Below are 21900 nucleotides of genomic sequence, written 5' to 3'. Positions count from 1 at the left end.
CTTTATTGTTCCTACATTTTCATATCAATTGCTTTCTGTTACCGTTCTTCTCTTCTTCATTTTCTTAAACTTCTACTGTTAGATATTCTATTTCTGACTGGCATTATATATACTACTTATGTCGAAATAAGTAGTACACACTCAATGATATCTTCCAATTAGATCTACTATAAAAACATGCCATACAACAAGTGTTTCTGATAGAAACAATTCTATAAACTAGTGTATGTTAGAAAACTGGTTACTTAAGCGTTTTTTTCTTCATCGCTAACAGTTTTTTTGAAGATGGGTTTTTGGCGAGACTATAATTTATGGATGAACCAATCACGTATAAGATAATGGGTCTCAGATTTTGGCGTGAAATTCATCCATTCATTGAGTAGAATACCATTTTGACATTATAGTTGATGTTAGTTCGTGGTGGGAACCCTAAATCTAATTCCTAACCTTAACCATCATTTGTAAATCATAACTCCAATTCCTCACAATAGTTTATAACCTTCATTCGATCTTAGTTACTAGGTGGACACTTTCAAGGTCAGTTTAGTGTCGCCCAAAAGTTGTCCATAAATTATAGTCTCACTGAATATATATCCCAAGGAATTGATCATTATTCTAAAGCTTTCCTTTAAGATATCAATTTTGACAGTCTAACCATTACCATCACCTTTATGATTAATGTTTTCATTATTCTAGTTAAAGTTGCTCTTATTATTGGCATGGTATAAGATCAATATTCATTTAAAATACAAAAACGAAAGATAATCCACTTGTTCTTAATATGACATAGATTTATATTACCGTTCCTTTTTTTCTCCTGACAACAACAACAACAACAAATACACACATCAAGTTTCTAAGCTAAAACAAAAAAAGAATATGAACCGTTACTAATGGTAACCAAATGCTAACGATTTGAATGGAATAGTATCTTCCTCTTCTTCTACTACTACTACTACTACTACTACTACTACTACCATTACTCCTTCTTTAACTACATCTTGTTCAACTGTAGGTAACTATGTAAACAGACGTTTTTTTTCTTGATATTACTATAAGTAGTGACGAAGCAAAAATATAAAAAAAAGGAACTGCCAAAAAAAAATTAAGAAGAAGAAGAAGAAGGAGAAGAAGAAAAAGAAGAAGAGAATGAACGTTATGAGAATTCAATTTCAAAAAAATCTAAAAAAAGTATTTCATTTTAGTTCAATGAAGACATTTCTAAGCTACACTAATTGATGACTTTCATAGTAATTAATGTTTAAGGAAATCACCGTTCACGAAATATGTTGGATCGTTATTGTTTTGGTGTGCTTAACTTGAACTAGTTTAGTATATGTATTACAGTGTACACTATTGTGTCATCATTTAAAACAATGGTAACCGATAGTTAGTTAGCTACAACGTAGGATCAGGCACACAGATACATCGATCCAAGTTTCCATACCTTATTAGCACAACAACATGAACACTGAATTCATAGAAGTAGTTACTTCAATCGTGGTAATATATAAAAGAAAGATTGCATATAAGGATATAATACAGGAAGAAAAAATCGGTTCGTAGAAAGAAAGATATAAAGTAATTCTCATGTCATGGTTTAACGCAAGACAGAGAGTGTGTACACCCACACCATTGTGATCGATTCTGAGCCATGTCACACAAGGTCTCAAACCACTGGTTACGATAATCACGCGAACCCCAAACAAGTAGTCTGTTTCTGCCAAAATGGCTAAGAGTAGAAGTTAGTGACTTCAAGCACTAATGCAGATACATCCAGCTGACGATTCTCAAATAAAACGAAACGCACATCATGGATTCCACTGCTAGACACTATCCATCTTTCCTTAGAATGCTTGTGAATCAAGACAATTCTGAGACAACGCTTGTTGGATACACATATGCCAATAATTGACTGGTCAATTGCAGGCCTAAATGGATGTTGAGTATCTTACGCAGACAACTATTTTCAAATACTTATACCGTCTTGATGATTCTTTTAGAAGTTCTCCAAGTTTCAACTTCGTACAGTAGAACTGTCTTGACGTTCATGCGCAGTGGAGAAGGCATGTGAGCCAACCCGATTTCATCAAGCGTTAATTGATATTTGTGGCCGAACAGACATGTGATGAATAGAATAAGAAGTACATGAACATACGCTACTATAAAGACAGTCAAGGTTGATAAGTGAATAATTAATAAGGTCAAAACGTGACTCAAGAAGAATGAATGGATTGGCCTGACCGGGAGCTAGAATAAGCTATTTCGGCTCGACCAAGGAGCAGACACTACAAACTCTCCACCAAAGACATCGATCTTGCCTACGAGTTACCTATTAACCTTGAATGCTTATATACTAGTTTATGTGTGTTAATTACTCACCATATTCATGACGTGTCCTCAACTGATTTGTTGTTCGGCCATAAATATCGATTAAAGCATGATTAAATCGAGTTGGCTCACTCGTTTTCTCCACTGCGTAGCATTTCGTTCTACATTGCTCTCTCTTAATCGCTTCATTCCTCTAATCGTTTGTCTGGATCAACTTCTGTATAAAATATGCGTATTCAAAATCTATCACATTATTTGACTGATTTAATTCTGTTATTCACTGGACTCGATTTAAGTCGATGATTATATATTGGGGTAGCCAGGATTTCTATTTCAATAACAATCATCAGACAATCTAATTAGAGTCAGATACTGGGCCATTGTCAAGAACTAAGAATAGTTGAACAGATGTTTCATCAGAACTATTGGCTCTTCATGAACAGTTCGCCTAATGAACTCGTAGACAAGATTGATGTCTTTGGAGGAGAGTATGTAATGGCTGGTCTTATGTTGAGCCCACATAGCTCATTCTAACTGCTGGACAAACCAATTTATCCATTCTTCTGAAGTCATATTTTTAACCTGTCATTTATTCACTTATCGACTTTCAATGTTTTTATGTAAACGTATGTATGTGCATTTCTTATCTTACTCATCACATGTCGGTAACTCATTACTCTTCGACTATAAATATCGATGAACGCCTGATGAAATCAAGTTGGCGCATCATTTCGCTTCTCTCTCTCTCTCTCTTCACTTCCCTTTGTTCGCTTCGTTTCTCCGATCATTTGTCTGAATCAATGTTGATTTTGTTTTCCATTTAAATTCATTTTTTTTAAGTTTATCAACTAGCAACTAAGGTGTAACTGCAATAAACCAATATGACCTTGAATGACCGTAAAATAATCTCTTAAAGCTTTACCCCCCTCCTAGCCACCTCCCATTATTGATTAATCAAAATGCAAGTTATATAAAACTAGATACATTAAAAACGATTAAGTTTACCCATTCAGTTATTATGTATGAGGAGGGGTGATCCTAAAAGAGTCCACTTGATTTTACTATTCATTGTAAAAAATATATTGAATAGGTAGTTGAAGTATTGGATATGTTATGTAATTTAACTTTCATTGTGTAATTGGATAACAACTATGGTTTATTAATTTTGAGAAGTGAAGATATATTTGCACTCAGATTAATGTATCAACTAGCTATGAAAATCCCAATAAGTTCCCTAAAAACATTAAACATTTATTGATTTTGTTACTTCAGTAGTGCGCACCCACGCTCCCGCTCGCGGAATTCGAACTCAGGACCTTCGGTTTTGGGTGCAAACGCTGAACCCTTGGACCACTGAGCCGGCATCTAACGGTGTTAATGTCTAACTAACACAAGATCAAAATCCCTGGGTTCGAATCCCGTGAACGGGATCGCGGATGTGCACTTCTGGGGAATCCCACAATAGGATGAAACGGTCGTCCAGTGCTTTTGGGTTTTTAACGGTGATCTAACATCAATCGGCTCATGATCTCGATCAAAAACTTAATAGTCTCCACAACCCCACTCGGATGTTCATTATATTGATTGCAAAATATTTTGACTGATAAAAACCCTGATTATTGATTAAAAATGTGACTTCAAAATCATACTGTCATCTAAAGAATTATTCTTTACCATATTTTTGATTGAGATCATGAACATATTGATGTTAGACGACCTGGAAACACTGAACAGTCATTTCGTCCTATTGTAGGACTCTTCAGGAGTGCATATCCACGATCTCTATACTGATATTAGTCAATATATTCTGACTTTTTGTTTTGTATGATGAATAATTATTGATGAGAAGAAATTGTAAAATAGAATGAAACTATGCTTAACTCAATATACCTTGGAGGACCTTCGTTTAAGTAGATATATATATATTTATATAGGCATGTATGTGTGTATTTGTGTATGTCTGTTCCAAGGACATCTATGAAACTTATTGATATATATGAATATAACCCTACTTTTATGGTTTACTTTCATGTATCGTTATATATTACTTTTTTAATATACTACTAAATTGATGATGATGATGATGATGATTTATGCAAATTCACTGATCATTCAAACACATAATACAAACCATAAGGAATCCATTATGGGCATAGAGATTTCATGTTTCATGTTTTATAAAGTTGAATTCAAATCATGTGGAAATGATAGTTGCTGTTGAGAGAATGTTTGTTTGTTTGTTTGTTTCTAAAACTCATTTTGTTTATTAGTTTAACTTCTTTTTAGTTTATGTTATCATGTTTGAACTATATTGTTTTGTATGTATGTATGTGTGTGTTTGTGTTTGTGTTAGCTAGTATTGATATTATCACAGGGTTAAAAATAGAAGGGTCTTATTCTAAACAATGATCTACTAGTTGCATGACAAATTCTCCAAAGATTATATTATAAACAAAGATGGATGTTGGTTAGCAGTGGAATTATGAATGCGTGTTTCAAACGGTTTGTGATTCGTCAGTTGAATGTACCTGTATCTCAGAGTTTATGTTCAATTTGAAACTTGAACTCTATATCGAAACGCCACCGCATTATCCATTTAGCTACTGAGTCATGATAATCACTTGCTTATGCAATGGGGTGAAGTGTAAATTCATGTTGTAATGTTTGTTTGAATCTCCTCATTGTTGTTTAGGACTGCAATCGATCAGTCTCTTTTTGGCATATGTGCATCCTGTGTAGATCACTCCAGTATTAACCTAATCCACAAGTGTCAGGACTCAGTAGCTAAGTGGATAATGTGATATCGTTTGAAGTGAACAGTACTGGGTTCGAGTCCCATATTGAATATCAACTGTCAGATGCAGGCATATCCAGTTGACGACTCCTATATAGGATGAAACACTTGTCCTGAATTCCACTACTAGCCACTATTAATCTTTGCTTAGAATGCTTATGACTTAAGACAATATCAAGCCAATCTACACAAGATGCATATATGCCAATATCAGACTGAACAATTGCAATCATAAATATCGATGCGAAGATTCAAATAAACAATACCAAGTGAATATAAACAGAATGTTATGTAAAAATTCTCATGATCAATGTATTAGCTTTTACGGTCAACATTACTGTAAATGTTTAATGACTTATGTAAGATTATACTTTGACGTTCATGTATCACATTCATTCATTGAAAATTTAAAGTATACAGTAGAAAGAAGAACGCTGAACACCTGAAGGTCTCACTGTTTTCATTTTCAAAGAACACATAACTGTATTCTGTTTCTACACAAGTGTTCTCATTCAAATCTATAGTGATTTTCGTTGCTTAGTCTTAAATGTAGTTTATATATATATATACACCTACTAGCCAGGTTGTGAGTGCGCACTGATGAGGAGTACCGTACTGGTAGGAAACGGCCATCCATTGCTCTCATATGTTCCATGATGGTCTAGCTTAAGCCGGCTGATGAATTCGACCGTTAAAGTTTTAAGAAGGTTATAATTCAAAGGAATGATAAATAAGTGACATAAATATATAACATTATATTTTTGCATGATTCGTACATGCTTCATTATATCAAAATAGAGACCTCATGAATGTAAATCTTAAACATAAGGACCATTTAATAGTTATTGCATTCTGATCTGCGAAACTTGACTACCATGTAATCAGTAGCCTGATAAGTAAGATACTTTTACATGAAAATTGTTTAATTAGTATCAGAAGGGGGTTTTGTGGAGATTTTATTGATTTAATAATTGAACTCATGAGTCAGTTAAAGCTAGAGCACCATGGAAAACCTAGAAGCACTGGACGACCATCCTGTCCTAGTATGAGACTCTTGAGAATTGCATATCCATGACACCGCTTGCGAAATTCGAATTCAGAAACTTAGGTTTCGCGCACAAACCCTTAATAATTAGACCACTGAGCCGGCATACAAATCAATAGTTGAGACTTTAGTTGATAACGGAGCTAATCTTTCTTGGTACAATTAAAATGAAGATATACACGGTGTTAAAAATTATTGTCTTCACACTAATGATAATAATAATAATAATAATAATAATAATAATAATAATAATAATAATAATAATGATGATGATGATGATGATGATGATGATGATGATGATGATGATGATGATGATGATGATGATGATGATGATGATGATGATGATGATGATGATGATGATGATGATGATGATGATGATGATGATGATGATGATGATGATGATGATGATGATGATGATGATGATGATGATGATGATGATGATGATGATGATGATGATGATGATGATGATGATGATGATGATGATGATGATACAATATGAACCCGTAGAAATGAAACTAAAGGCTAAATTATCTAACAATCATCATCTATGAACATCATTGAATCATTTTAGATCAGATTAATAGTAACTGTGATTATCTGAAGTGTTTCTTTTCTTTTCTTTGTTAATGATAGAGGTAGAAAATAAAAAGTAAAACACAATTTGTTCCGTTTAGCTCAACTTTTTTTATTAAGATTTAATCATAGAAATTAAAATAATATTCATCTACGAATGATATAAGTGATTTATACAATGAATGAAGGGGCCTATTAACATAGAGATAGAGAGCGAGGGAGAGGGAGAGAGGGAGAGAGAGAGATTGTCATTTTTTAGGACAGGAAATCTACGGAGTCACATTTCCTGCATTTATATATACATCTATAAGGTAAAATTAAATAAGTGTTTCCTGTAGAGATATTGTTGTGTTGTTTCTAAGGAGTAAACAAAGGTATATATATATATATATATATATATATATATATATATATATATATATTAGATGTTTACACCTTATAAGTGAAGAAATGATCTAAGTGATTTTTTATCAAAGTGAATGATTTCATATAGTTGATATTAAACTATATATGTGTATATACACTAGACTTCAAACATTAATATCAGAACGGGTTTTGTCAATATCACAGTGATATAGTAACTCACTGAAGGTAATGGTGGATGTATCATCCAATTTCGTGGATTAGTTGAAGTTAGAAATTAACACCGGTGGATGCTGGCTCAGTGGTCTAGAATTTAAGCGCTAGCGCGCTGAGTTCGAATCTCGCGTGGCAGGATCGTGGATGTACACTGCTGTGGAGTCCCGAAATGGAACGAGACGACCGTTCAGTGCTTCCGCGTTTTCCATGGTGGTCTAACTTCAATTGACTCATGATCTCAAATATTAACTTTGAAACATTAAGTTTGTTTATGATTGAAAAGCCTACTGTTTTGTGATCCGAGATCTGACTCAAATTAGATTGTATGAATGAATGTTGTCAAAATATATATCATGACTATTCACGTATATAATCATTAACTTAACTTGTGTTAGTGAATATAACGGAATTAAATAAGTTCAATACGAGATAGGATGTTTTGAATACGTATATTTCGTACAGTCATTGATCTGGACAGACAATCAGAGGAACGAAACAAAATGACGTGAAGTGGAGAAAGCGACTGAGCTAACTAAGTTTAATCATGCGTTAAGTGATTTTTATAACGGAACAAGAACACGTTACAGACATATGATGAATAGGATAAGCAACGTGCACACATACGTTTACATAAAAACAGTCAAGGATGATAATTAACTAAGTAAAAATATACTTTGAGGAGAATGAATAGATTTTCTTGTTCAGAAGCTAGAAGACTTTATATAGGCTTAACATAGTAACCTACACTATATGTTTCATTAAAAAGAAATCACAACAACAGATGACATATTGTCAACTAGTAACTAATGAAATAATGTTATCTACATCTAATGTTTTATCTATTAGTGACTGACATCATGTTTGATTGTTTATTAACCAGGTGTAACTAAGCAGAGAGTGTGACAATTACAAATGTGAAACGATTCATGGAACAAATAACACAAATATTGTAGATGTTCAAAACATCTGTACAGTATTCCATAATGTTTCTGAAACATTTACGTAAGCTAACATTACTAGGCAGTGACCAATTACATGTATTTCAAGTGTTTCTTAGTATTGATAAATTTGCATAATATTATGTGTAGTGTACTCAATGCTGAATCACTTAGACTATAGATCACACTACAGTTTAATCAATCGGATTCGAACACAATTAATAGGGAGTTGGAATAAATGACATCGGTCACTATTCAATTCTTGATCGATTGTAAGTACGTGAAGGATTCCACATCTTCCAGAGTTTTGCCACGAAGTGTGTTTGGGCTAGTGTTCTCCGTGTTGTATTTGAGGATCTTAGTTTTCCTCCTTGTGTATGTTGAGGCCTACCGATGCAGAGACTGCTGTTACACTGGTTGTCTCCGTCTGCATTTGTTCGTGTGTATGCGATAGAATGGCTAGGTCATCTGTAAAGTCCAAGTCGTTTAACTGGTTCTGAGTTGTCCATTCTATTACGCTTTTTCCCTCAGATGTTGAGGTCTTCGTTTCGTTTGGTACGAACATCTAATATAATTTACTATTAAAGTAATTAGTATTCATACTTATTTTATATTAAGAATGAAGACCTAATGATGTTGAACTTTTGAACTTGTAAAAGAAAAGAAAAAAAGACAAATATGAATTGACTCAAAAGACAAAATGTAAATTAATTCTATCACAATTTATTTATCTAAATTAACACCTTTACTATTAACATCTGACAATCATCTGTTCGAGCCCTCTTGGGGGTTATGTAAGTATCTTGTTTCCATAACAATAATAAAGATTGCACTTCAATAAAAATGAATATGATCAACAAATTATGATCAGCGCTCTTTTTCAATGTTGTTAAATCTTTATCAAATGGTATTTCCTGGAGTTCTAGTGAAAAGTCGTGACCAATGGAATTAAACCTTGTCTGTTGTGATGCAATTACTCAATGAAGACATTAGTAGTCGGTGCCACAATTTCATGGATTAGTTGAAGTTAGATATTAACACTGTTAAATGCTAACTCATTGGTCTAGAAGTTAATCGTTCGCGCTCGAGATCCTGAGTACAAATCCGGCGAGCGAGGTCATGGACGAAAAGGCTGTTTAGTATTTTCAGATTTTCCATGGTTGTCTGACTCTAATCAACTATGTCTTGGTTGAAATTAGTTAACAATATCATTTCAAGATGGCTGATGATTAAGTACTACGTAAATATAGATCGATGTAGTTATTCGGTTCACAGTGTACAAAATATGGATCCATTGTTTTATACTTTAATATAATACAGTTGCTTAATTTGCATAATTAAAGACAACAAATTTTTCCTAGAATTTGTAAAACTTTTGCGTAAATGTTTCTTAGGCTTATTTCGTATGTTTTCAATGCAAATTACGTATCTTCATTGTTTGTTTTTGTATTGTTTGTATCCACATGTTTATATATGTGTATTTGGGTTGGTTGGTGGATGGTTGGGTGGGTGGTTGGTTGGTTGATGAAGCATAACTACTTATTAACTAATAAAAACCCTTATTTATTCACTTATTCACACACTCATATAAACAAGAGGCTATATGCTCCATTGGATCTAACTAAAGAGAATAGTTTACAGAAGGTGTACAATATTACTTGTAAACTAATCGATATTTGTTTAAGGAGCAGTATTAATAATAATTAGCTCAATCGTTATTACAAAGGACTAAGTAGATAAATAGATAACGCAATCGAGTTGGAAGAGAATGGTACTGAGTTCGAGTCTTGAAGTGAATATCACCTCTGAGATGCAGGTACATCTAACTGACGAGTCCAAAATAGGATAAAACGCTTGTCAAACTGGATTCCATTGATAGTCACTATCCATCATCTTGTTTTCACTTCGTCACACTACTACTATTCACAATACTATTAATATCAGTTACTTTAGTGGTACTTTTAAGTCAGTATTACAATAAGAAAAACGACATTGCCGGATGTGTTTTTTTTAAAAAATTAATTTAACGTACTGACCTAATTTAGTTATTCCAGATTAAATTACAATGGGCAAATGGCATATCCCAGATGATCTACAAGAAAAACGTTACAATTTAATGGTTGAATTAATGAGTCAATTGAAGCTTAACCACTATGGAAAAAATAGAAGCACTAGACTGCCATTTCGTCCTAGTATATGACTTATCAATAGTGTACATCTACGATCCCGTACGCGGGGTTCGGGCGCGATTGCTTAACCTCAAGATCACTAAGCCAGCATCTAACGGTTTTAATTTCTAACTTCAACTAATCCACGAAATTGAGTGACACATGCACCATTGTCTTCAGTGAGTTACTATTTCATAAACAGACCCAGTTGAACTCCAGTGGTCATTGCTTCTCACTAGATGTCCAGGAAACACCTCTTGAAGCCATATAATGATTAGTATCAGAAAGGTCCTGGATTCGAATATCACGAGATGGACTCGTGGATGCGCACTACTAAACAGTCCCACGATAGAATGAAATTGCCATCCAATGCTTCCAGTTATTCCATGATAATCTAGCTTCAATTAACTCATGAACTCAACCATTACAATCACTATAATATATTCACCCACCCCCCACTTTTGATACAAAAATTATTATTCCAGCATAGTTCCTTCTTATTTATCCAATTTGATTCATTTAAATTAATGAAGTTATTTTGACCAGAGTGAGAATAAGAGAGAGAGAACAAACAATAACAACAACAACAACAAAAGAAAGAAAAAAGAAAATTCCGTCAATCCTATTCATAATTATTATTCAAATATTAATTAAATCGATGTCCATCTATCCATCTATCTATCCAACTAACTAACTATATACATGCATAGTACATTATCTTTTAATTAAATCCAATAAAGACAATCCCCTTTTTGAGGAATAAATTAAAATGAGAAATTCATCAGAAAAAGAAAAGAAGAAAAAGAAGAAAAAGAGTGAGAAAAAGAAGTAAAAAGTAAAATGATAATAATAACAATAATAATCAAAATGATAAGAAGAAGAAGAAGAAGAAGAAGAATCACAACAAATGAATTGTAATTAATAAAAACAATGAACAATCAATTGAAGTTTGAACAAATCGAAAAATAATTTTACAGAAAAAAATGAAGAAGCAAAGAAAGAAAAAGAAGAAGAAGAAGAAGAAGAAAAAGAAACAACTTTTTGATCATTTGAAAATTAGAAAACAAAGTTTTATTTTCTTTTAAAATTGAAGAGAAAAAATAATTATTATCGATATTTACTTCCTTCCTTCCTTCCTTCCTTCCTTCCTTCCTTACTTACTTACTTACTTACTTACTTACTTACTTACTTACGCTTGTTACCACACGTCTTCGAGGAGCATAGACTGCCCATCAGGACTTTCTATCCAACCCTATCCTGGGCAATGCTTTCCAATTGTTTCCAGATGTTTTTCATCCTTTTCATATTTGATTCTATTTCCCGATGTAATGTGTTCTATGGCCTTCCATTTTTCCTCTTCCCTTCACGAATCCAGGTTAGAGATTTACGTAACATATTTTCTATCCATTTCCATCGTCTTTTCTTAATTTCCTCTTCAACTGGAAGCTGGTTTGTTCTGTCCTACAGTAGTCTGTTACTGATGGTATCCTGCCAACAGCGGACATTCGGTATTTCGCGCAGACAACTATTTATAAATACTTGCAAATACTTCCAAATCGTCTAATTGGTTCTGAGCTAACCTTTGTATTCCCTCAGATGTCGAAGTCTTCAGAATCCAGTCAACCATTAGAAGAAAGAGAAAGGGATAGAGTAGACAAATGTTATTACAACCGACTACGAATGATATAACTAATAAAGCTGAGTTCTTTTTCTATTTCTTAAATCTAAAATTAAGAAATGCCATCTAGAATAACATGTATTTTAACACCTTTAAATAAGAACAATTAAGAATTGTATTCTAGATATTCTTTTATTCACATAGATAATAAGAGATAAAACAAGAACAAAAGATGGAGAAGGTAGATGTTCCTATCCATCTATTTACTTGTTCAGTTGGTTATTTCTTTCGTTCCATTTAATACATCTTTCGTTTCGTAGCATTCACCTACATTATCAAATAATTACGTATTTGGCTTTTAATATTTAATATTGTTCTGACAGTTGATTTGACGATTTGATCTAGATTATGAGATGGTGGAGAAAATTTGTAGCTCAGGTGGATCATTTTGATGGAGTTTTGTCCTCTGAGCTGGATGGTATGGTAGTGGAGCTTACATCGTTCTTCTGAACGACATCATCCACTACCAAACCATCCTGATCACAGAACAAAACTCCATCAAAATTGATCTAAATTAGACCATCTTTGATAACCTAATAGTAGTGAACGATTGTTTTGTCTTAGTTTGGGACTTTTCACCAGAGCCTATCTACGATCCTGTATATGGGACTAGAAACCAAGTCATTCAGCTTCACAAGAAAACGCTCAAATTTTAGACCACTGAGCCGGTATCCAACGGTGAAAATGTTTAACTTTAATCGATCTATGATCTTGCACAACCCTTCATTCATTGTCTGAAGTAGGCAACTGTTTTACACCTTACACAATATCCCATACTAATACGAACTTACCATCTAGTGCTTCCAGGCTTTCAACGATGATCTACTCTAGATCGACTGATGAATCTAACCATGAAAATACTACAATCTCTATGAAGTGAATAGAACATATAGATTTCATTTACATCATTATCATTTGTTTAGTATAAAGTTTTATGTAAAGCAACAAAAAAAGGCTTATTAAATTACAAGAAAACTAAAGTGAAAACACCTAGTCTATAGCTACCCAGAAAAATCTGTTTGACATAGAATAATCATAAAACATAATTATAATTACGTAATACAACTTACGTAAATAATCTGATAGTAGGAGAACATAAACGGAAGAAAACGTGAGAAAAGATAAAATAGGAAAAAGAAAGGTACAGGAAATGAGGAAATAAATCGATGAAAATCTTTTGTTTAGTTATATTCAAGTTAAAACTTGAATTATTTTATCATGTTTGTCACTACTGTTATATAAGCTACTTATGTCAACCGATATAAGTAGTATGTAACATTGAACAGAAGTGGAATGTCCGGTAGTACAAAATTGAGTATTGTAGCGTGGCGTCAAGTCGAGGTTAAGTATGATCACCACTACAAGAAGGTTGCATACCAGATATCAGAAGGCGATTGGACGTTGTAGCGACATATATTTGTTAGCGATCTCGCGGTATCGAAAGAATATCGAGATCGTACCAAAGGAGTACAAGCGGAATCACTGGGCAAACGTAAGGGCGTGCAAGGTCACAATCAACGGAAGAATGAATGTCTTTAGTACAGTTAAACAAACAAGTACAGTAAAAAATCCCTGCTACAATTAGCTATAATAATAATTGTTTCCATTACACCAATCGCGTTCTCTTGATAAAACTAGGTTACTATAGAATATTGAATCAAAGAGAACTGATTGTATTAGTAATGAAGGAATAAATGAAGTTTGAGACAGTTGATGGAGGATTTGTAAATGAAGTAGTTAATGTAAAGCTTTCACATTTTATGAGAAAACAATAAATTGATTGTTCCAACCTGTTTTCTAGTACCAATTTATACTTTTAACTTGAGAGTTGTTCGGGGAACATTGAGTCATATATATGATCAGAAAGGGGTTTTTGTGGATATTATAATAATTTCAGTAGATGAGATCATGAGTCAATTGAAGCTAGACCACTATGGAAAACCTGGATGCACTGAATGGCCGTTTCATCCTCAGCAGTGTGCATCCACGATCTGATCTCACAAGATTTGAACCTAGAACCAATCAATCTCGTGTGCGTGAGCTTAACCTGTATACTACTGAACCGGCATCCAACAAAGTTAATCTCTAACCACAACTAATCCACAAAATTGAGTGACACATCCATCATTTTCTTCAGTGAGTTACTATTTCACGAGATCATAAATGCACACTACTGAGGAGTTCCACAATAGAACGAAATAGCCATCCAGTACTATCAGATTTTCTATGATGGTCTCATGAATTCAATTATTAAAATTCATGTATGTATTAGCTTGATTGATTTAGTATATTCATGTATCCATGTAAATATTCATATACATTAAATTGGGGACCAAATTTGAACTTGTTTTAATCATTCAATAGTTTCATGTAATTTATTAAAAGAAAAAACTCAAGTCATTGATCACTTGGATAAACACATACACACACACACTCATCATAACCCTTATGAATAATTAACCACTTTATATGTCTTCAATAATAAGCATAGAAATTCTATCTCCAAGGGACTATCAGACAAAAACAAGATACTCTAGGAATCATTTCTTTTCTCCACCATCTCAATACAGGTATACATATATGATCTAATATATATATACTAATGAATTAATTATTCTAAGAACAAGTTACATTCATCATGTAACATTTTCAAATAGGTATCCATTCAGAACTGTTATGTGTAATCGGTAGAATAGACTTTACTAGGTAACTCATTTCATCTCAATAGTCTATCTGTCTGTCTGTCCATCCATCTGTCTGTCTATCTACAAACTGTCTGTCTGTCTATCTATTTATCTATTTGTCTGATAATTCTATTAATTATTTAATAGTCTGATGGAAAGTTGTACTTATAAGGATTGTTTTAAGCCACTGCGTAGTACTAGCCTATCCATAATAATAATAATCATAATCATAATCATAATATAATTAAACATGTACTATTGAACATTGTAAAACCATAATTTAATAGTTGAATTCATGAGTCAATTAAAGCTAGACTAACATTGAAAATCTGGAAACACTGAATGGCCAAATTGTTCTAGTATGAGATTCCTCAGTAGTTCATATCCAAGATCTCACCTCGTGAGATTCGAACCTAGGATCTATTGGTCTGGCACACGAGCACTTAACCACTAGACCACTGAATTGGCATCCAACGCCGTTAAAGTTTAAACATACGAGTTAGATTAGAGATTTAATTGAATAGTTGGATAATATTAGAGAAATATGTAGTAATCCATGGTAATAATGTAAATAAATTTGTTTTGTTTTTGTTGATTTTTTGAGCCTGGATTATCTTAATGAAGAAGTCTACACAGATTTACTGGATGAAATGTTGGAATTCACTTGGTATTCTTGTTTACTTGGATCTTCCTATTGGGGTTTAGGATTGTAATTGATCAGTCTGTTATTGACATATGTGCATACTGTGTGTATTGTTTCAATATTGTCTTAATTCACAAGCATTATAAAGAAAGATGGTTAGTGGCTAACAATGAAATCCAGGACGCACGTTTCGTCCTATTTGCGACACGTCAATTGGATGTACGTGGATCTCGGAGTTGATATTCACTCTTGCAATCGAACCCAGTACTGTTCACTTCAAACGCCATCGCTTTATCTACTTAGCTACTGATTCCTGATGGCAACTTGCTTGTGCAATGGGTGAATTTTAAATTCACTTGATATTGTTTGCTTGTATCTTCCCATTGTTGCTTAGCACTATAATTGGTCAGTTTCTTATTGGTATATATACATCTTGTGCGTATCGCTTCGATATTGCCTTAGTTCACAAGCATTCTGAGCAAAGATGCATAGTGTCTAGCAGTGGAATACAAGATGTACGTTTCATCCGAAATAGGACGCGCTTCTTGGATTCTACTGCTAGCCACTATCCATAATTTCCGCATAATATAAACTATATTGTTTGTTTAGAAACTTTGTCATTTTGTTAATTTCTTAACTTTCAAGTATAAAACTTATATGTAAAGTGATGAAGATTTGTAGCTAAAGTGGATGATCTTGATGGAGTTTTGTTCTCTAAACTGACACTTCCTATAGATATACATTTGTACGAGAAATTTATTGTTATAATTTTTGGGCCTTATACTCCTATTAATCGATAACGTAATGATACCGGTAATTAGTGAAACAGTGATTTGTCGACTGGACAAATAGCGCGTAAACCTGTACGAGCAGTCTAGAGTGCTTATCGGTCTTTGCTTTCCGCCTAGCACAGACTCTTAGAGGCAACAACACCAATCTCAGCCTTCACCATATGAATCACATATTTCAAACATACTGACTTTATATACCGACTAACCAAACCACATCACACCATAAAATACTTACTTACTTACTTACGCCTGTTACTCCTCGTGAAGGAGCATAGGCCGCTCACCAGCATTCTCCATCCAACCCTGTCCTGGGCGATCCTTTCTAGCTCCTTCCAGTTCCTATTCATCCTTTTCATATCTGCTTCTATTATCCGAGTTTATATACCAACTAACCAAACCACATCACACCATAAAATACGAAACATCATTTGTACAAGATATACACAAATGTGACTGTGAATGTGGGAGACAGTAATTGACAGACTGGGCACAACTCAAGAATGATAAATCATATCATCATATTCTATCGGTCAAATGGAATTTTATAATGAGAGGAATATGAATATGCAGATAGTTTAGTTCCATAAGAGTTACACAATAAGAATATATGTATCGTATTTAGTTGATAAATCGATCCCAACAGTTACCACTATACATTATCCTCATTGGGATATATCATTTATAAAGGATGAACTAACTTGACATATAAAGATAATTAAACCTTGTTGTATTTGTTTAATTGAAATATTTAATTTATTAAACTAAATATAAAATGACCCATTTGAACTTATTCATAATAAAGTTTGATGTCAAGTTATCTAATTATTATCAACATAATGTATCTATTGTATGAACTCTATTGTAATTATCTCTTGAGAAGGACATTATATTATACATCAATCATTATGACAGTTTTATTTAGAATTTCAGTGATCTTTAGTTTTGTTAGAAATATGAAGGCGGTTATACTTTCCCGGTTGTCCACACCATGGAAAAGTTCTTCTACAGATATCTGAAAAGCGAATTGAGTTAGGAGTGGTCTTAGTGACCTTAGAGCATCACAATTGATTGATCACTGGGTGGTGATCAATGTCATTCTTGTCTAGTCCTTATTAGTGCAGATCGAATGCTATCGATCATGTTGCAATGTGGCCACCAGTGTAGGTGACTCAACACTGCGGGCACTACTATCTACCATCTAAGACCTTAGAGCATGCCTGCAGTGTCAAAGGGACAACTGCTTGAGGTCAATTAAACACGACATTTCTGTGAGTAATTTCCGTGTTAGTTCCATACTTGTTCAGACATTACCACCACAGATGGATATCTGTGAGATAAGGTGATGTGTGCATTTTCAGAGTTGATGTTTTCTAATCCTACCTTTCCTTTGCGGGAGGGCAGCATTGCTGTTATGCTAGTTGTGTGAAGGAAACATCCTACTCCCATCATACCTCGGATGTTGGGTTTTCTGCATTTAGTCTTACCGCTCTTCAACTGACCTGTCTGGCACGGTAGGATCTTAAGGAACGATTGTTTCGACTGGTATAGCTCGATTGGTTCATTAAAGTAGGCAAGCCCGACCACTAGCGGTTGCGACACAACCCAGTGCATCATATTTCACTAGTGAGAGGAAATTTCCGTAGTTCTAGTATTAAACTGTAGCATTTGTATACTGAAGACAATAGAAGATGATCGGGCAATATCATGCATTGGTTGAAGTTAGACATTAACACCGTCGAATGTTGGCTTAGTGGTCTAGAGGTTAACGGTTTGTGCGCAATACTGAATATTCTGGGTCCGAGTATCGGGTGTGGGGTCGTGAGTGTGCACATACTAGAAAGGAACAGCTATCCACTCTTCGCAAGTTTTCAATGATTGTTCAACATTGATCAATTCATGATTTCAATGAAGTTTTCTAAAGTTTAAATAGTAAGGGAGAATTGGTTTAGTCAATCAAATTTAGAGCGAGATATTAACTCCGCTATCATTTTAAATGATGATCGTATTTCATGACACATTACCTGAAATATAACATTATATACCCTAGAGTTTCAGCTCACTATTTAAGTACTGCTTTAATCACTAAATTATCCATATTCGATTTGTTTTTCACAGAATGAATGTACAGTACCAATAACACGACGCATTATCATTATAAGATTGTAGAGATTATTGAATTTCATTCAAACCATAAATCGATCAATATAGGACAATCATTGAAAACTCCAAAAGACAGGATAGCTATTTCTTTCTAGTATGAGTTTACTCAGTAATGCGCAATCACAAACTCACACGCGATACTCGGACCCAAAATATTCGGTATTGAGCATGAACAGTTAACCAATATCCATCGGTGTTATTATCTAACTTCAACCAATCCACAATATTTTCCGACTATCTTCTATTGTCTTCGATGGGTAACTGTTTCACGCTTGACACAGTTAATCTCAAGATTTCCGTTGAATAATATAGTCGAAAATGTATATTGTATAAATGACTTAAACTAAATGAAATAGCTTTCCATTTCCTCTTGATTTATGAGGCTTTTCTAGACTATTACAATACATTTTAATACAAAACATCTAGTTCGAGACCCTTATGTTATAGCTGTATACACACAAATACTACCCTAATTATATCATTCTTTTTATTACTGGAACAATAAGTTGATACGTAAGTTATGGCAGTGGGTCTATTTATCCCCTTCATATTTGCCAAATCTTGTTACTTGACTGGAATACCGTAATATTATAACATTATAGTTTGTGCTGATGATGTTGTTCAGAAGAACGATGAAAGCTCCACGACCAAAGCATCCATCAACATTATAACATTGAATTTTCCTTTTCCATAAATTTGACATTGTAGCCTCCTTTTAAAGAAGATACTAAGTTAAAAAGCTGTATCCTATGACTTAGAACGATCTCATAGTCTTAATGAACTACTTAACTTATATTATTATCACTTTAATAAATTCAGTTGTCTTCCATAAATGAAAAGTATTGTAAAAACCCTCAACGTACTATAGCATTAAAGAGTAACAATGTGCACTAGTTTAATATGACTTGCGTAGAAAAGATATGACATCTAACATTCCAAAACATGCCTGACGTTGTAGTTGAGGTCTCCTGTCAACAGTGAATAACAAAGACAACTCTCTGCTTATAAGATTGACAACTATTGTTCATTTACTTACTTACGCCTGTTAATCTCAGTGGAGCATAGGCCGCCGAACAGCATTCTCCAACCCACTCTGTCCCCGGCCTTACTTTCTAGTTCTATCCAACTGTTGTTCGTTCTTTTCATATCTGTCTCCATTTCTCGGCGTAAAATGTTTTTGGTTATTCCACTTCTTCTATGACCTTGAGGATTGCAAGTGAGGGCTTGACTTGTGACACAGTTCGGTGCTTTCCTCAATGTATGTCGAATGCCACTTCCAGCACTTCTTCTTGATTTCCTCCTCCACTGAGATCTGGTTTGTTCTCACCCACAGTAGGTTGTTGCTGATAGTGTCTGACAACTGTTAATAAACACTTGTATCTTCCGGATGATGGCTTTCGTACTTCTCCAAGTTTTCGCCCCATACATATTAGAGCTGTCATGACATTTGTATTGAAAATTCTGACCTTGGTGTTGGTCAAAACTTTGCTTAATAATACTGTACTCTAAACTGTTATTTATCTTTATGTATTTTGGTTGAGTATTATCCTTCGAATTACTATCATTACTATTACGTAATCGTTCTTCTTCTTGTTTGTTTGCTTTTCCTTCTACAGTTTACAGTTTTGTATTGGCAAATGCACGTATTGTTGATTATCCAATTGTTTATTGTAATGAAGGTTTCTCTCGATTAACTGGTTATAGTCGTGTAGAAATTATGCAAAAAAGTGGAAGTTGTGCATTTTTCTATGGTGAACAAACAACAAAAGATATGCGTGAACGTTTATTAAAAGCATTAGATACTCAAACACCGGATCAAATTGAAATGTTATTTTATAAAAAAAATCGTAAGTATTTATTATACTATTGAAATGATATGGATCCATAATACTGATATATATAGCACGATTGCCACTTGCTTCTATTCTGAGCCATATCTGATAACGTTTCTAGCCATTGTGTTACACCATCTCTAGGATTCCAACCAGAGAGTCGTGAAAGATCGACAGCGTCGGCAAATAATGTACAATGTGGAATCCTCTGGGACGACATTCGTAGAACATGTCCCACACACCGAAGTCAATGTTTCAAAATAGTGCCCTAAAACACGATGCTGAACCTGTGCATTACTAACATGGTGTTGTCATTGGAAGTCAACAGTCCTTCGGAGACAACAATGATTAAACACATAGATTCGTCTAACATCCTCAACTAGCAGAGACCAGGTTTCACAAGCATAAAGCTCTCACCGACGCGTTGGATATATATATATATATATATATATATATATATATATATATATATATATATATAGTGTGTTTTGATAATTCTTTGATTTTTGTGTTAATATTAGTTCAGTTGGAGGTTAAGTACTCTCTATTGTATTGTTTCCTAGATGTCAACATTTGTGTACCATACATAGTATTTTTCCATTTAATGATTGAATGCTATATATTATGTGTATGATTTTCAATGAAGATTATATCTCAGAATCTTGATACCACTCTTGATCTTTTTATCCAGATCTACAGCAACGTGTTCACAGAAGATATATATATATATATAGATAGCTTTAGATAATTGAAGTTCCCATCGAAATTTACACCCTTATAGGGAATACTAACACCTAAGATGAACAAGAAGATCTTCATAAACGTTAGATGTTACACATTTTATTGAACATCAAATGTGAATGGTATTCCTCACCTACTCTCCACGATACCTGATGACATTAAGTTCAGTCCTTGGATAAAGACTGTCTGACAGTTCCATACGACAACGAATCATCTATGTAGTGTTATCCATCTATCAATGACCTACTAACTAAAATCAGTTTGAGATTTAAAACACTGTGATTTTACAAATATAGAGTATAGTTTCATTGACAACGAATGGGTTATTTAATGATCTAAGTGCTAATTAAAAGTAGTAAGGTGAAGGTATTATGTAATTAAAGTGTATGATTGTTCTAATACATAAATATGAAGCAAATGAAGAATACATAAAGGTAGCCTGTACAATAGGAAGTATAAACAACTCTTCGTAGTTTTTGCTCTTAGTCTATTCGATTAACCATGTAGAAGATTTCTAAAGATCAATCTTACAAAGGTAGTTCATAATTAGAAGTAATAAAGTGATCCAGAACATAATTGTTCTAGTTGTTTTATAGTCTTAACTTGATATCGTGAACACAATTATACTAGTCCAGAAAAACAGTTTAAACGCTTTATGTAATGTTTCACTAAATTAAGTAAAATAACAGATTCGGATAGCAGTGGCTCAAGGTATGGTCTTGTTATAACTTGTGGCTTTATGCCCTATTAATATATAACGAAATGATACGGGCAATTAGAGAACGGGACCAATGACTCATAAACCTGTACGAGCAGTCTAGAGTGTTTATCAGTCCTTCTTCCCGTCTAACCCAGCCTCTTAGAGGCAACAACACCAATCTCAGCCTCCATCATATGAATCATATATTTCAAACATACTGACTTTATATACCAACTAACCAAA

General features: G+C 33.7%; 1 protein-coding gene across 1 annotated transcript in view; it reads left to right on the top strand.

Annotated features, from left to right (window-relative positions):
• MS3_00004654 (uncharacterized protein) overlaps window positions 1-21900 on the top strand; it is a 105633-nt gene that overhangs the window by 44176 nt on the left and 39557 nt on the right. The window contains exon 2 of the mRNA XM_035731112.2: window positions 20001-20231. Within this exon, the coding sequence (XP_035588535.2) occupies window positions 20001-20231 (231 nt within the window). The remainder of the gene's footprint in view (window positions 1-20000; window positions 20232-21900) is intronic.

This window comes from Schistosoma haematobium, chromosome ZW (genome assembly GCF_000699445.3).
Source record: "Schistosoma haematobium chromosome ZW, whole genome shotgun sequence".
Classification (NCBI taxonomy): Eukaryota; Metazoa; Platyhelminthes; class Trematoda; order Strigeidida; family Schistosomatidae; genus Schistosoma; species Schistosoma haematobium.
The sequence above is the reverse complement of the archived record's forward strand: the minus strand, read 5'-3'. Positions and strand labels throughout refer to the sequence as shown.